General features: G+C 39.2%; 1 protein-coding gene across 5 annotated transcripts in view; it reads left to right on the top strand.

Annotated features, from left to right (window-relative positions):
• Window positions 1–18,181, top strand: part of CSMD3 (CUB and Sushi multiple domains 3) — a 584,373-nt gene that overhangs the window by 396,177 nt on the left and 170,015 nt on the right. For all 5 annotated transcript variants that reach the window (XM_083621789.1, XM_083621788.1, XM_083621791.1 and 2 more), the window contains 8 exons: window positions 970–1,086; window positions 4,659–4,874; window positions 5,538–5,726; window positions 8,794–8,963; window positions 11,638–11,794; window positions 12,309–12,500; window positions 15,784–15,910; window positions 17,787–17,989. In XM_083621789.1, the coding sequence (XP_083477915.1) occupies window positions 970–1,086; window positions 4,659–4,874; window positions 5,538–5,726; window positions 8,794–8,963; window positions 11,638–11,794; window positions 12,309–12,500; window positions 15,784–15,910; window positions 17,787–17,989 (1,371 nt within the window). The remainder of the gene's footprint in view (window positions 1–969; window positions 1,087–4,658; window positions 4,875–5,537; window positions 5,727–8,793; window positions 8,964–11,637; window positions 11,795–12,308; window positions 12,501–15,783; window positions 15,911–17,786; window positions 17,990–18,181) is intronic.

The following is an 18,181-nucleotide window of genomic DNA, read 5'->3' as shown; positions in this document are numbered from 1 at the left end:
TGCAGAACAGTTGAGGGAGTTGGGTATGTTTATCTTGGAGAAGAGGAGACTGAGGGGAGATATGATAGCCATCTTCAAATATCTCAAGGGCTGTCACATGAAGGATGGAGCAAACTTGTTTCCTCCTGCTCCGGAGGGTAATACTCGAACCAGTGGCTTCAAGTTACAAGAAAGAGATTTCAACTTTCTAATGGAAGAACTTTCTAATGGTAAGAGTTGTTCGACAGTAGAACGGACTGCCTCAGAAAGTGTTAGACTCTCCTTCCTTTGAGGTCTTTGGACTAGGGTACTTTCCAGTTCTACAGTTCACTGATTCCCTATCTAATATACCTTGGGATCTTGACTTCATGGCTTTGTGCTTGCTGCAGAGCCTGCACTGCTATTAGACTGAATTAAGATATATTGTTTACTTCCAAGTAAGTAAGTCATTGTCTGTGTGTTTCGATACACACCTATAGTTTTTACTTTGTTTCAGAGGCTTTAAAAACTGATTAGTGATATGGGACAAAAGAACCACATGTGCTCCCTCTCTCAAGCTATTTCCAGCTCTCTCTAATATATCTTCCTCAATTGCATACCCCTTTCCTAGATAGACTTATATTGGTGTTTAGTATTCAGTGTGATTCTGAAATATAAATAATTTCCATTCTTATTATGGAAACATCCCCCCTCCCCAACTAGGAATTTTCTCAAATCAACCAGTATAATTAGCAATTCATTTTCTTAATACTTATTACCAAAGCTTCTCAACAATTAATTAATCATGTTTCCTTTCAGAGCACTTTGTGTAAATATTGGCTACAATTAGAGATTTGTCACCCAAGGGAACTGTTGGCACTCCCACATATAGGCCATTGTTTAAACAGAGATAATAGAATTTCAACTTGCTATTTCACATGCTTCGTTTTAATATGACTGCCTGCTTTTATGTCCCTACTACATTTCTCTCTCCACCTGCTCCCTTTTCAGCTTTGTGCGGCGGAGATGTTAGAGGACCAAGTGGGACTATTTTATCTCCAGGCTATCCTGAATTGTATCCCAATTCACTGAATTGCACATGGACTGTGGACGTTACTCATGGAAAAGGTATAGAATTATGTTTTTCATAACCGCAACACATTTTACATAATTTTCCTTCTAGTTTTGACTTTCTATTTTCTCATGAAGTTCTTCAGCTGGGTGGTGGCCACAAACAACATCAAATGCAAAAGTTGACTTAATACGGGGCTGGAAACCACTTTCAGCCGGAGGGCCTCATAGCAGGTAGATCCAGAGCCAAAATGAAGAGGAGCAATAGATACAACTTGTACGTTTGCACTATAGGCTAAATGTAAGCTGCATAAAAGCCAGAGTGTTTCTACACAACTTCTACAGGGTGAGTCCTTTAAAAGAGGCCCTGTGGATACAGAGTACACATGTTCCATGGGGCCTCTTTTAAAAGACCCGCCCTGTATATCCACCATCAAGGAAAACAAGTTGAGAATACATTCCAGCTACTCAAAAGCACACTGGGCAAAGAGCAGGACAGGTGAGGGGCATGACCTGCAGAAAGTCCCATGGGCTGGATAAAGAGACCTTATAAATTAGCCTCCTTAGATTCTATAGCTTTGTGTAATAATTTTATGTATCTGTAATTCCCAGTTTACTCTCAACATACTGTATTGCTGAGTCAAAAGAGCCTCCTCACTTTTGCTGCCCCATTTTCACACTGTGAATGTGGGGAGGCTATTTTTGAAGTTTTTGATGATGGGATGGCAAATAACTAGCATGCAGGTGGACTGCCACTTCAACCTTTATTCTGGAATTGCTCTGACACAAAAAGGACATTTGAGATCAAGGATTTGGGGTTGTTAACTAGAATCACTTTTTGTTTATATACATGGGGATTCCAATCAGAGGTTACCAAAATGCACTGTTCATACTTGCCTTGTGGTCTTGTAGTGAGCTTCATCCATCACTGCATTCCAGAGATAAATAACGCTGTGACTGATAATGTAGGGACCTTACACACTTTTCTGAACAGCTGGAAGTTGAAGATCACTTTCTGCATGGCAGCTGACAGAATGATTTAAAAAGTCCTTCCCCACAGAGATAAGCCATTCATTTCAGTGTCTCTGACCACTGCAGATCTATTCCAGTCAATGTAGTGATATACTAGTGGAGGTAAATCACGATAAATGTAAATTGCTAAGCATAGCAACCTGATATAATTTGCTGCCAGAGTGAAGAAAATACTTAGGTATGAAAAGGATAGAACCCAGAAGGCCCTAATGACAGAGGGGCACTTTTTAATATTATCTCACTGAATAGACAAAGTAGAAATGTAATAGTCTACCTTTAGTTTAGTTTTTAGTTACATGTCCTTTCCCTTTGGTGCACCATGTCCACAGCAGCTCATGATAAGCATTAAATAAATATCACAGTATTTCGGAGATGATTATAAGACATGCTAACAAATTCAAACAAAACCACCAGTAAACCAATTAATAATACAATAATGTCATCAAGCATAAATCATCATCACCATCATCAGTGCTTTTTTTCTAAAAAAAATGTTTAGGGGTACTCTCATTTTCCTACTCATATTGAAATCCTGCCCCTCAATGAGGCCAAACTTAGATTCACAAAATGTTTAGGGGTATGCGTACCCCTGCATTCCGCCCCCCTCAGAAAAAAGCACTGATAATAATTATTATTTCTTAAATTTCTATAACGCCCTTCATCCAAGAATCACAGGGCAGTTTACAATATAAAAACATAAAGATACATAACATAGTAACAAACAAAAACAATACCCCCCCACAGTATAATGGTGATGATGATAAATACATTATAAAGAGATACAACTCAGTAACTATGTAATTCACACTTGACAATATAATACAGTCAGAAGAATTTGGTCAGAATTGACAGAAGAGATGAGGAAAAGCTGGATGTTGGAAGATTAATGAGTAAAGGAAGTACTTTTTTCAGATGGCGCAAAACTAAATTGTGGATTTTTTTCTGCCACGGTGTGCAGAGTTGCTTTAATTGACTGGCTACCCCAGTCTTCCGATGAACTTGCACTGGCTCCTAGTGTTGGACTTGCTGCATTCAGGGTGCCATGTGATTAAGAGCCAGTGTAGTGTAGTGGTTAAGAGCGGTGGACTCATAATCTGGTGAACCGGGTTTGCATCCCCACTCTTCCACATGCACCTTGGGCTGGTCACACTTCTCTGAAGTCTCTCAGAGTGTTTTTTGTGGCGGAGGAAGGGTAAAGGAGATTGTTAGCCACTTTGAGACTCCTTAGGGTAGTGATAAAGTTGGGTATCAAATCCAAATTCTTCTTCTTTCTTTCTTTCTTTCTTTCTTTCTTTCTTTCTTTCTTTCTTTCTCCATTGTATCCTCAAAATAGCCTCAGGGTAGGATAAGACTGAGAAACACAGATTGGGTTAAATTAAGATCTGTGTTCAGATTTGAATATGGATCACTCTGGCTTTCATCCAAATGGTATATCCAACTGTTTCTCTTCTACTGTTCAGTTCAGTGGAGGACTCCCATAGATGGAAATAAATTAGTGTTTTATTGATTCCTTTTCAGCCCACCCCACCCAAAAAAGAAAAAAAACCTGTCCCAGAGAACTGGGAAAGCCTTTGGAATAGCAAAGGAGGCAACCCCTACACTTTATCCATTACACTAGATTTCAATTGTTAACACAGTCCATCCATACACTGTTGAAATATGAACCTAAGCAACAGGACAAAATGAGATACAACCTCAACGCTTTATCCATTACACCACATTACAATTGTGAGCACATTCCATCAAGACGCTATTGAAATACTGTACTTGGGAATTTTTTAATCAAGAAAAAGGTGTCTCTAGAACAACTGAGACACCTTTTTCTTGATTAAAAAATTCCCAAGTATTTCAATAGTGTCTTGATGGAATGTGCTCATAATTGTAATGTGGTGTAATGGATAAAGCGTTGAGGTTGTATCACATTTTGTCCCTTTGCTTAGGTTCATATTTCAATATCATTCCTGACAATATTGTTTTTCTTTCTTTGCTTAATACAGATGATTACTGCAGTTTAATAATAAAACCTTTACAGGCATATGCAAACTCGACCCTCCAGATGTTTTGGGACTACAACTCCCATCATCCCTGACCGCTGATCCTGTTAGCTAGGGATGATGGGAGTTGTAGTCCCAAAATATCTGGAGGGCCGAGTTTGCCTATGCCTGCTTTAGTGCATCTCAGAACAAACTTGTCTTCAACTTGCATGTTTCACCAAATTCAAATGACACTGTTACAAAAAGCAATTTTAGTTTGGGAAGTTACATTTGATTGCCTTTAAAAAGGCAAACAAAACTCATTCATCGCTTCTGTAAATGATGAGCAATGGCTTCAGTGTAAGCAATCTTCGTCCTCCTACCCAGTCACAAAATACAGATTAACACATAGAAATGCATTATATATATATATATGTATGTAAAATAAATCTTCCTTTCCCCCTACCTCACACAAAAAAAGCTGGGGGAATGAGAACAAGGGTAATGTAAGTTGTGTTTAATTTTCTGAGTCTGTTTGTAATGAAATGTATGAGTTTAATCAGTGATATAATTGCTTTCATGTTAACTATGTGATATGTGAGTCTAATTTTATTTTTCTAATAGGAGTGCAGTTCACCTTTCACACCTTTCATTTGGAAGATCATCACGACTACTTACTAATCACGGAGAATCGCAGCTTCACTCAGCCTCTGGCACGCCTGACTGGTTCAGAACTTCCGTCAGCAATCAACGCTGGTCTCTATGGAAATTTCAGGGCTCAGTTGCGCTTTATTTCTGACTTTTCAATATCATATGAAGGATTTAATATTACTTTCTCTGGTAAGGCAGCAAAATGAGCTATTTGTATAAAGTGGAGAAACATTTGCTATTTCACTGGGCTTGATCTCGAAGAGGCAGAGGTGGTGGTGTTGGGAGAAAGCAACAGTCCAAATATATTTGTTATGACGAGTAACTTTTCTTACACTTCTTAAAAATAGACCTTACAATTGTTTTCGTTGTCGCTTCTGTAATAACAATCTCAGTTCATCTGCTGTGGCATTTTCAGTAGTGGACGCCGAAGAAAATGATAATAAACTGTAAAGCACATTATTCATTGGGAAAATCACACTGTATCAGAGTGATTTGAAGTCTAATTTCAAGAAGTGGGATTCCAAATGAGCCCATGAGGAAATTGGCCGTGCTTTTATGCTGCACAGTTATTTTGGTTCATTTTATGTGTCAGACTCAGAGACATTTATAGCTCTTATAGGAATGGTAAGCACGCATCTCTCAGACGCTATGAGTGTTTATGGGCATGGTTTTTTAAATTGTAGCTGAATTGCCTATTTACTTATATGATCATTTATTCTGAAAATGTATCTGAAGGCTAAATTGTACCTGAGGCTTAGGTACAAATGTCTGCTTGTTATAATGCACAGGGTGGGTGATGAAGAAGCCTTTAATTTTTTTTGAAGCAATAATTTGATTTTTTTGCCTCTGTAGAATATAATCTTGAACCTTGTGAGGATCCTGGGACTCCTCAGTTTGGAAGCAGAATAGGATTTAACTTTGGAGTTGGAGACACTCTAACATTCTCCTGTTCTTCTGGATACCGCTTGGAGGGGGCTTCAGAGATTATCTGCCTCGGTGGAGGCCGAAGAGTGTGGAGTGCACCTCTGCCCAGGTGTGTGGGTACGTGGTCAGCTGCTTTCATTTGCTTGTATGTGTAGTCATTGTCCATGGAGTTGCAACTATACCGCATGGATAAGCATGATACCACTCCAATTAGTTCTGAAACAATATAGCCTTTGCATCTCCCATGTCTTTTCACCTTAATTTGTCAGGTTTCCTGGTTCTATTCGCAGGGGAATGTTGAACCTACAGTCAGTGTTCAGAGTAGGGAGATATATGCTTTTGATCATTTTCCCACATTACAAATAATGCTTTTTGGGAGAGCTCCATCACAAAGACCTTTCACAACCCTTGAGATTTGCCTGGGGTAGAAGCTCCACAACAGTGTGTGGGGATTATTTCATCTGGCAAAGTTTAATGCTTCAGCAGATGCAACATTTGCCAATGTGCAATACTGAATCCTACCCTTCATTTTTAAATTTTAGCAAACATGAATCCCAAATCTAAGTTATCCACATTTTTTCCATTTGTTCTGGCACTGAAAGTACGACATACCTATTCTTTCCTTTATTGGGATTATACCATTAAAACTCTCAAAAGAAGTGGGGGAATTGTCTTAATCTCTCAAAATAGCATCCCTTTGTTTGGAATAATGAATGAGGTTCTTAGGAAATGGATTGTTGTGTTGTATAAAGATTTTTTCTTTGAGTGGCTTAGAATTTAGAAGCAAATTAAAACATTATACATTGTAAAATCTTAATTTTGCCATACATTTTCCTAATTAAACCCCACAGATACATTTTATCCTTCCTAAATTTAAAATGTATTTAAAGCTGCTGATTAGAGAAGTGCACTTGATAAAAGAGATTGTGCTCTACTAACAAATTTCCTAGGCGTGAGAAATATCACCCTTGTACTGCAGTTTTATCTAGTATTAAGATGCCCATATGTTCCTGCAGCCTTCCTGCATCACTTAGCTTCTTCTGTGTGTGATATGGAACAGGGCCAGGATTCTCAATAGTTTTTTGAAATTTCAAGTTGATCTGTCAACCAAATAACATGTTCATTTGAGTTTTTCCCCAAGAGAAAATAGTGCATGTTCAAAATACTGCCATCTCTCCTTGCACTGCTGAATCTCTCTTACAGTAGAAATGTTTGGGGATTTTGAACAACAATTTATTATGCAGAAATTGCAAAAGAAAGAGATACTTTTGCAGACATATCCTGTCACTTCACCTACCCAACTTTCTGCCTCTGTGATTGGTGGACAGGTGTTCCTCTTCCTTTCCTTCTTACCTAATAACACCCATCACCCGTTATTTCGCTCACTAAGTCTTTTCGAAAAGAGTGGAAGGGCAGTTCTTCTGCAGTCAATAAACCCAAGGGCTATGCCAACTGAGAAGCCCAGGCAGATGTCAAGTATTCCTCAAACAGCTTCTGCTCTTTTGGAGCCATTGACCTTCAAGCTATGAGTGTCCAGCACTTTAAGGACTGCAGGATATGTAAGTGGGAAGGGTGCTTTGGATTTTCACCCTTCTTCTATTATGAGAACGAATCAAAGATATTTGAAATGTAGGGCTCAGTTTCAGTACTGGGACCTTTGTTTCAAGGAATCTATTGCCAGTTTTACACTCACATACAAGCACGTTGAGTCTTGGGATAATGTGGAAGCCACCAAAGAACCCAAGCATGGCACAAATGGAAATGCAGTTTGCCGTTGCAGTTGTCATTGCAATTTATGTATGTTGAGATTATTCAAATAAAATAAAATAAAATACACTCTGTGATAATATTGCACCTTGTTGCAGCCGTGTATGAAGGTGTTGCAAATGGTGCTTCTATGTAGCTCTTACCAAATACGAAGATCTGGGATAGTGCTGTCAGTAGAGCATGAAACTTGATCTCGGGGTCATGGGTTTGAACCCCACATTGGGCAAAAAGATTCCAGCAATGCAGGAGGTTGGACTAGATGATCCTCATGCTCCCTTACAACTCTACAGTTCTGGCTAGTTCCTTTTGTGCACCAGCCCACAGAGTGTAAGGAAGAAGGGGGTACAATGTTTCACACTCCAGTTAATCAGAGAATGTGCTGTTTTAAGACCTAGTTCTACTGTCTGCATATATTTACATGATGAAAAAATGAGAGGAGGAACAAGGTTTAAATACTGGTGGTGTGTTTTCATGTGCAAGGGGCAGTTGCTTGTTCCAGGATCGTCAAAACATTATTTAATCAAAGTGACTTCCATGTAAATATGATTAGGATAGGGTTCCATGATTGGAGTAGATTAGGTGTTTTTGCCAGAACATAATGTACTATTGTCACCCTGGACTTACTGATGAATGTAGATGAAATGACTTTTTTCATTCCAACTTTTTATTGCCTCTCATCATAATAAGATTATTAAAGGTGATACAACTTGCCATTTTCCTTCCTTCCTTCCTTCCTTCCTTCCTTCCTTCCTTCCTTCCTTCCTCTATCTTTCTCTTTCTCTTTTCTTTAATTGTGGGTTAGACCATGCATATCACTTAGTTACAATACACTTGCAATGTAATTTCTTTGTTAATAAAGTATTCACAACTTTCATTCAATCTTAATGCAGTTTCTGTATGGAACTTGTTTCCCTCTGTTATTTTATTTGGTAGAATTATTTTTGCTCCCTTTGATTACATTGATCACTTTTGAATAACTCTTGGTTTTCCATCGTTATTTACTCCACCCACTACTGTGCTTCATTTTATTGTATCAACACTGGAGATGATTTATTCTTCCAAAGATTGTATAAGCATTTCCCAAGGCATTGTTTCAGGTTTATTGCCCTGTTTCAGAAATGTCTGGAAAAATGAATAGAGGTGATACAAGTGGAGCAACAAAATCAGAGATAAAAAACAGAAAGTTTAATTAATTAGTGTGACTAATAATGTACAAATATGACAATTAGTACATAAACATATAGAGACAAGGAAAATGTGCCTCGTAGATCAGAATCAAACATTTATTTTTGTCACAGAACTTTAGATAGCAGCAAATGTATATGATATGCTATTTGGTAGTATTTACACTTCCCACATAAGTGAAAAGTTTGATGTTCTCTGTTGAGCTATACCTCGAATTCTGTTTTACTTACAGCTGAATGTGGAGCCTCTGCCACAAATAATGAAGGAATTTTGCTGTCCCCCAATTACCCACTCAACTATGAAAACAACCACGAATGTATTTACAGCATTCAAGTGCAAGCAGGAAAAGGAATCAACATATCTGCCAGAACATTCCATTTAGCACAAGCAGATGTTCTTAAGGTACATTGTGATTTTGGGCTGATGTGTTTGTTATCTCAAAACATATATAATTCATCTGGTTATCCCACTGTATTAAAGGCAACTAGACATTTACCTAGAGTGGATACCTAACTTCACATCACCACCATTATCATTATATGGACCATTACATACTTTTCTATAACCTTATGTTTGCAGGAATTGGTTTATTGATTTATTAAATCACCAGTATGGATCTTGAAAACAATTTTATATTTGTAGGCAAGTAATAGTAATACGTATTTGTATTTTTGCATGTTTATTTGCAAATAAATTTATTTCCATTTGATGAATGTAAATTTAAAATAAATAATTGTGGTAGTAAATAATAATAGTAGTAGTAGTAAATTCTAGTGGGATTATAGTCAACTGATGTGTTAAATTCATACCTATGTAACATCTACCTGAATCCTCTTAAACATGTTTCATTACAACCATTGTAACGATATTTCAGAAACAATTTATCTTCTTCCTCCATTTAACAGATAGCCTTTATCAGCATTTCAATTTGCTTAATTCATGAATTAAGTCGATAAGTCAATTTAGTTTTTGTTGCTCGTTTGTTGTTAACTTCTGGTTATTTTCTTCTTCTCATTGGTAAGCTATAATGCTATTAGGCCACACCATTTTCATGTGTCCTTGCGCAGTGTCACATATGTGTTTCACTCAAGAATGTCTCCTTCCATATCCTACTGAAACTCATAATGCAGTCTCAATTGCACACAGTGAAAGGCTTTGCAGTAGGGCTCATTGCCCTTCCATTGTTATCGGAGTACAACTTTCTGCGTAACTGAACAGAGGCTGGCTGGGGTTGACAGGAGTCAGAGTTCAATAACATTAAGAGGGTCACAGGTTCACTGTTATTTAAGTAATTACTGTAAAAACCCTGTTGGGTCAGGCTGAAAGACCATCTGGTCCATCATTCTGGTCCAAATATGGCCAAATAAATACTTACAGAAAACCCATGAGCAGGGAACAAGAGCAACAGCTCCAGGGTTTTCCACCTGCTGAAAGGAAACCAGTCTTCTTGGTGAACAAGGTGATTTTCATAGGTAACCTGGGGAAATGACTCCACAGGCACCATTAGATAAGTGAGTGGGAAGGAAATGGGATTGATGGAGGGTGATTGCAGCTGAGATGCATGCCAAGAATGAGAAGGGGGGCAGTTGCACTTATTTTGTAATTCAGCTGAGCACATAAAGACAAATTAGTTTCTGTTACATGCTAGGTAACCGTTGCAAGTTTGGTGGCATTATTTGTTTCAGCCAATTGATATTCCTTCTGTTTGTGTATGGTTGAGATCTCCACCTTGTGCATCACTTACTAACACTGAATCTCATTTTCCATTGTATTGCCCATTCAGCCAGTATGGAGAAATTCTTTTGAATCTCTTCATGGTCTAGTTGGTTTTTCACCAACCTGAATAATTTGGTGTCATCTGCAGGCTAGAAGACTAATGGTCTCATTTGGTGTTAGGCAGCTTCATGTGCTCATATGTTCAATGGAAAGGCTAATAATTCAGTCCTATGCATATCTGCTCAGAAGTAATTCCCATTGAGTTCAGTGGGTCTTACTTCCAGATAAATATGTATAGGAATGCAGCCTAAGATGTGTGGGGTTGTTTTTTTTCCTTATTCCAATATTTAAGAAACCATTTGATATAAAATAACATAAATATGAAGCATACCATATTAATTTTTAATGTTTTCAGTTCACACCATAAGGAGAAAAATACTTTTATGTTGATATAAGCTGATACCAAATATTTGTTTTGTATTTTTTTAAGTACAAGATAAACTTTTAATCCTTTGTCTTTTACTTTGTGTCAGAAATGAAGTGTAGATTTTAGTCAAGTGCAAATATAAGTATTCCTTAAATATTCTAAGCATTAAATATAGCATCTATAGATAATCCAGCTGGAGTTTTAATTCTCCATAAACTAAAAATGGAACATGTCAACTTCTGTTATGAAACCTGCATTTGAAACTGGCTGAATGCTATTAAATACAGATTGCGTCTTGAAATGTTTTCGTCATCAAAGTGCCGTTTCAAGCGTATCTGCAGGTGGAGAAAACCTGCTCAGGATAGGAAGTTAAATGAATGAATGAATGTTTTTGGCTTCCAATTTATATATAGATTATGTACGTTGCCCTTCCACCTTTCAGCCACACTTAGTCTGTTTGTTCCATTGTGATCTTTTTTGTTTGCTTTCAATATCAATCTGTAAAACTCCTTATTTAGTCAAATTCTTCAGTGGCTGCTTTCATATCGCAACTGGAAAGAGATTGTATATTTATTTATTTCTTTATTTTGCATGATGTGGAAATGAGTATACCAAATTATCACTTACTGTGTATGGATGCTAACATTAAAATATTGGCAGTGGCAAAGCAAGTGCAGGAATTAAACAAACAAGCAAAGGCTGTGCTGAAATGGAAACCCTGTTCCTGGCTACTCCTGTGCAGGTTTTGGGTTTTTCTTTTTCTTTGAATTGACTTAGCTTAAAAAGAAGACAATGTATAGAAAATATCTTGTGCCCAACATGTAATAAGGAAATGCAACAGCCTAGATCTGTTTCCTAATTGAAATATGGGACTTACTTTGCTGCTTCTCCGTTATCCCTATTTAAATTATGCAAGGCCAATTTGTTTTACAGATATATGATGGGAGGGATAATACAGCACACTTGCTAGGTGCATTCACTGGTGCTTCCCTGCGAGGACTGACACTGAGCAGTACTTCAAATCACCTTTGGCTTGAGTTTAATTCAGATTCTGAGGGAACAGATGAAGGTTTTCAGCTTGTTTATACCAGTAAGTATTTCAGAAAGTAGAACAAGGGATAGGGTACGGAAAAGCCATGACCACTCTGTTCCTCATCCTGAGAATGGGGCATGCAAGCTCATTTTGAATGGATAACAGACACTTCTACATTGCTGTTTTGGGGCGGGATTCAGTCACATACTGTCAAATACAAATTGCACAATGATGGTTGATTTGGAGCGCATGTGCAGCAAACCCACTTTATCTGTATCTCAGGTTTTTTTTTAGGGGTAGGGGGACAATAAGGAAAGTGATGGGATGATGCATGGGAAAATGCAACATTTTCAGGACACAACATTGCCTAATGCCCCCACAAACAGATCAGACTGAATGCAGAACAATTTGCACTTCAACTTTAAATGTTATTTTTGTTGGCATGTTCATGGCACAGAAATTAAATTATTTAGGTTTAAATATACACACACACCCCTCTAAAATGAATGATGAATCATGTTCCAGCAAACTTCCAAGTTTGGTGACACTACCGTTTTCTCCTCTTTCATAGGTTTTGAACTTTCTCATTGTGAGGATCCAGGTGTGCCACAATTTGGGTACAAGATAAGTGATCAAGGCCACTTTGCCGGCAGCACCATCATTTATGGATGCAATCCTGGCTACACACTCCATGGAAGCAGCCTTCTTAAGTGCATGACTGGAGAAAGAAGGGCATGGGACTACCCTTTGCCATCTTGTATCGGTACTAGATTTCTCTTTAGCTTTAACATTTGCCTTTATCCCGGTCCAGTGTCACCAAGCAAGCTTTGTGGTTGAGCAGAGATTTGATCCTGGATTACACAGCCTCACTCTAACTACTCTGTTACTATACCTGTGCAGCAGAAACAAAATACAGGTACTGAGCACAGGTCTTCCTGGATGTGCTGATTTAGCATCAGCTTTGACCTCTTGCTTTAGCACAGAGAGGTTTGTCAAGCCACCTTTTTCAATTGGTGCTTCCCGTACTTAGGAAAAGAGTTGGCACAATACGAATGTGTTTGTGTACGTCGGTGTACACTAGAGAGTCGGCAGGGCATTGATACCCTTTCGATTATAAAATCAGATGTCCTGCAGCTTACAAATTATAACTATCATGATGGCGTATAAAGCCAGCTTCTTAATCTGCTCTTAATGCACACACACATACATGCAACCTGTAAAAAAGATGGATACTGGGGTTTCATGAGGCAGGGATGGCCCACTCCTTTGCTGTGCCCAGGTCACTGTGGGATCACCTCCATCACCATCCTCTCCCTGCCCTGTTACACTTGGGTTGCTCTCATGGCTCTGGCCCTGCCATGCCTGTGGGATGCAGCAGCGTGAGTGTGGGCACAGTGGCAGCAGAAGGGGCTTGGGGGTAGAGGCCCAGATCTGCGGAGGAGTGGCAGCAGGGGGGGAGAGTTGCCTCAAGTGCCAGAACATCCTGGGTCAGCACTGCTCTAAGGTGCCTGAGTCAGAGAACTTCCTTTGTTGTATAGGTTGCTGACATAGCTGTTATTTTAGTTTCATTTTTTATTTAAAATATTTTTATATCTCCTCTTCTTAAAATAACTCCAAGGTGATGTACAATAAAAATATTCAGTACAAAACGGCAACTCAAAAATAGTTCAAAAAATACCCCAACAACAGCAGCAGCATCTCACAATTACCATAGTAGAAATCATTCAACTGGTATCAGAGGCCAGGACACACTTGGATAAATATTGGCTGGAAGCTTACCACAGTAGGTGACTCTGTGCCTTACAGAGAGTCCAGATACTGTTGGGGAGAAGGTCTTGTCATGAGCTGATCTCTGCAGACCACAACATAACTTATAGCGTATCCTCTAAAAATCATAGTGGGCAGGCAGGTCTGTACGAGAAAAGGTGTTATTTCATGTGACCTGTTCCTAAATTGTTCAGGGCTTTATAAGTTAGTAACCAAATCACTGGATTCCATATCTGGAGAGGACTGTCCTTCAGGGACAACTGCGGACATGAAACCAAGCCTTACAAGGAAGTGCTCTGACCACAACAAAGGAATTATGTCAACCTCTCCCTATTTCCAAATTATCCTTCCTAAGCCCTGGGGCAAAGACCAAATTGAGGAATACTTTGCTCTGTCAATAATAAATAAAGAGAGCCCCATAATTGTCATGGAAGCCATGAAGTCCCAAGGTAGACCACTATGATGTAGATGCTAAATTCTCCAGAATGGTTGTCCTGGGGTTCTCCAACACCATACTCAGCCAGTTTGGTTGGTGTAGCTTCTGGGCAGTAGCTATTTTTATTACCGGCATGAAGAGGGAGGTTTGTTTCTAGAAATGCATCCTGTGAGAGGGAAAGTTTACCTGTTACCTCCTCACCACCGAATGGAATCGAAATTGCGCCTGTCACTAAGATCCTTCATTTCTTTGGTGACAGTTTCATTCCCAGTAGCAGTTTTCGCCTCCCTAAATTGTGCCACAGATTAAAGTTGCAAACTAAAAGATAGAATTCCTACTCTGTTTTTACTCTTCCTCTGGCAGGGGATCTAAGATAAACAGATGACACAATTAGCATGATTTACCTGGTGATCTGGGCGAAAGGAAGACAGGTCAGAGTTTATGATAAGGATAATGCAAAATGGACAGAAATGACAAACTTTTTAAAGGTTTAGAAATGAGGGCGAGGGGAGATGCCCCTCTACCAACTTGTTCATGAGTATGGCAAACCAACCCTTAAACCTCAAGAAATTTGACTGAAATTTTCTATCCCCTCAAAGAAAACAGCAGAAATCCCTTCTCCATTTTCACACAGTGGAAATGTTTCCACACTAATGGGAAAGCGTGTTCTCCTTCATGGAGAGCACGTGTTGCGGTGGGGGCCGCCAGGACACTCCAAAGTTGGGGGCGGGCTAATTGTTCGTTGGCCACTGATGCGGTTGGGGCTTCCCTTGTTGTTGGGAAGAAGTTAATGTTGCCATTTGTTGATTGACAATCAGAAATGCTAAAACTCCTTGCATGAGGCTAGGGCTTCCTCTTTTCGACCGTGCATTGGATTGCCCGTCCCCCCCTCCCTAGAATTAGGGTTGTTCGCTTTGACCTTGCTATGCCTGTCATGGGGTCGTCTGCTCTTGGGGCAGGGGCCTGGTAGGAATTTTGTCCATCTGGCTGATTGGCTGGGGCCATTTGGTTTTTGCCTACTGCGTAGCAAATCGTCACAACTTGTAAGGTTGCGGTTAGGCATTGGTTTATGGTTTGGTTGGTTGAGGGGAAGTGGTTGAGTGCCTGCCCTTGGTAGGTTGAGTGCCTGCCCCTCTAATGCTGCTGCTGCAAGGGATTCCGTTAAAGGAATTGGGGGCTAACTATTGCTTGTCCACTCTGTCAAGGGGGCTCGGGCCATAGCAATGAGCTCCTGGTTGCATTTAGGGTGAGGGCAGGTTCCCTGCTCCGCGTAACCCCCAAGTGTATTCCCCTATTCTGACTTTCGCATCGTGCGGAATGTCAGTCTGTCCCCCATGGTGGGGGCAGATAGTCGCAACCAATGCCTAAGCAACCACTCACAAATTTGTATTTCAATAAAGTTGTGGCCAAAATTATGCCAAAAATCTTAAACAAAAAATTCTGTGTGATGTGTGAGTTATTGGGGTGGCCCTGGGGACCTCGACACGCAATGAATGTTTGGCTCATCACTTATACAGACATTTTGGCTGATAGACAACCTTTCTCTTCCTTCTAATGCCAAAGAGAAAGTATCTGATTCTATGCAGATAATGGTTGAATTATAATAATCATTTTTTTAAATAATAAAAATCATACCATTAGGAATTCGACCTCACATTTGATCTCATAACATTAGGACAAGAGTATTTTTGACTAGTATCCAGCTCTCTAACATAACATAATTGGTCATGAACTGTGAAATAAATGAACGTGAGATAAGAAATAATTTGTCATAAACGAAAGGTAGAACAGAAATATTAATAGAAACTTTATCAGAAATAATTTTCTAATTTGTTTTTACTAGCTGAGTGTGGAGGTCGTTTTAAAGGAGAATCCTCAGGAAGAATCTTATCTCCAGGCTATCCTTTTCCTTATGACAATAATCTGCGGTGTATGTGGATGATTGAAGTTGATCCAGGAAACATTGTCAGGTACTTCAATGTGATCTTATTTTGTGGAGAACCAAAGTTTCAAAATAAGAAACATGGCCTGTAAAAGTTTCACTGGCATTCCAAGGGCTTTTTTCTTTTCTTTTCTTTTTTAACTCAGTTTTGCTCAGTATTTAAGTAACAGCCTGAGTTCTGAGAGCAGCTATATGCACTTACAGAAGCAAACATATAAAGATGACCTAGATGTACATTGGACAAGTGGGCCTTTGTCCTGGGCAAAGAGAATTCAGTAGTATTCATTAATCAGTTTAACTTAGATTCCACACTATCCCATGTAAACAGAGCAGCCTGCATCGATTTTTCTATGTGTTAATAATTCTGTCTCCAAGGCACTTCCAAGGTAAAGCAGTTGAATGGTTTGGAAGCTAAAAGAGAACATTTTTTAAAATACAACAACAACACACCTTTGTAATTGTAGATCTATTTTTAAACAAAGCAGAACAAAACACACTTCACATTATAATTAACGAGTCCAAAGAGCTATTCCAAAAAGAAAAAAATTGTTTGCAGGCAGTCACCTTCTAATAACCTGATGTTAAAGAGGTACAGAAGAGTTAACTGGGATGTCTTAGAGGTTTTATTGAGCTCTGTCCAGGTGAGAAGTAGATCTTCACACCCTGAAAGTAGAATGTCTCTCTGCTCCAGCAACAGTGTCAACTCTCCTTGGGAATTGTGGGAAAAGGTGCTGCTGTGGGATATTGCTGGGAGGGGATCAGAGCTCACTTTCATTTGACATGTGATGTGACGGTGTGTCTGGACCGCTGTCCTTCCATTGCGTAGTAATGTCTCATGCAGATCCCAACAATTTATCACATTGTCCAAGAATAACTGTCATGATAAAAATGAAGAACTGAAGTCAAGGTCTAAATGCACTTAATATATTTATTTAATACATGTACGCAATAATATGAAACTATAAAAGGTAAAGGGACCCCTGACAATTAAGTCCAGTTGCGAATGACTCTGGGGTTGTGGCGCTCATCTCGCTTTACAGGCCGAGTGAGCCAGCGTTTGTCCGCTTCTGCAGACAGTTTTTCCGGGTCATGTGGCCAGCATGACTAAGCCGCTTCTGGCGAAACCAGAGCAGTGCATGGAAACGCCATTTACCTTCCCACCAGGACAGTACCTATTTATGTACTTGCACTGCGTGCTTTCGAACTGCTAGGTTGTCAGGAGCTGGGACCGAACAACGGGAGCTCACCCTGTTGCGGGGATTCGAACTGCCAACCGTTCAATCGGCAAGCCCAAGCGACACAGTGGTTTAACCCACAGTGCCACCCGCGTCCCATATATGAAACTATATCCAAATTTGGATATATGAAACTATATTCAAATACAATATCCAGCCGGTAGTCAATAGAATATGCAGTAATAGCTGAATAACCTTGTATGGTTTTACAACATTTTATGGTCTGTATGGTTTTACATAGATAGTGTATTATCTTGCATGCTCTCAAAATAGATGGCACCGAGAAAGACTCTTCAGAGTCAAAACACAGTTGGCAAGACATTAGAAATGCAGCCTCTGTAATCATTGTGTTGCAAGGCTTTGGACAGTTAACATCTTTGTTCATTAATTTGTTTTGAATTCTTGCATATATGTGTTAAAAAATAAATTAAGTGCAATTAGACCTTGACATCAATGGTTTATTTGCAGTCAAAGGTTACACTGCCTAAGCTTTAACTTTTGGGAACATAAATTTTGGCTGCAGTCCTATAGCTGCTCACCTGGGAGCGAGCCCTATTCAGCTCATTGGGAAATTTTAAGTAGGCATGTAGAGAAGTGCACCATTTGTTGCAACTATTTTCTTGCAATTATAAGTTCTGCGGATTGTTAAACCACTGATGTTGTTAACAGCCTCCAGTTTCTAGCATTTGATACTGAAGCATCACATGATATTCTACGTGTCTGGGATGGTCCACCTGAAAACGATATGCTGTTAAAAGAAATTAGTGGCTCTCTGATTCCAGAAGGCATCCACAGCACTCTCAACATAGTTACAATCCAGTTTGACACAGACTTCTATATCAGCAAATCTGGATTTGCCATTCAGTTTTCAAGTAAGTTCATATACGCATATTACTGTAGAGTGGTTCTCATTTGACTAGATTTTGTTTCTTCCCATTCTGAAGTCGATGGTAGAAGCTGATATAGAATAATCCACAGGTTAGTAGATGTTGTCTTTCATTTTTTTGGAATGTGACAGATATGAACAAATGAATAATCATTTATATTTTTTTGAAAATAGAAGA

This window comes from Podarcis filfolensis, assembly GCF_964270895.1.
Source record: "Podarcis filfolensis genome assembly, chromosome: 7".
NCBI lineage: Eukaryota > Metazoa > Chordata > Lepidosauria > Squamata > Lacertidae > Podarcis > Podarcis filfolensis.
Note: the sequence above shows the minus strand (reverse complement) of the source record. Positions and strands in the feature narration are given on the sequence as shown.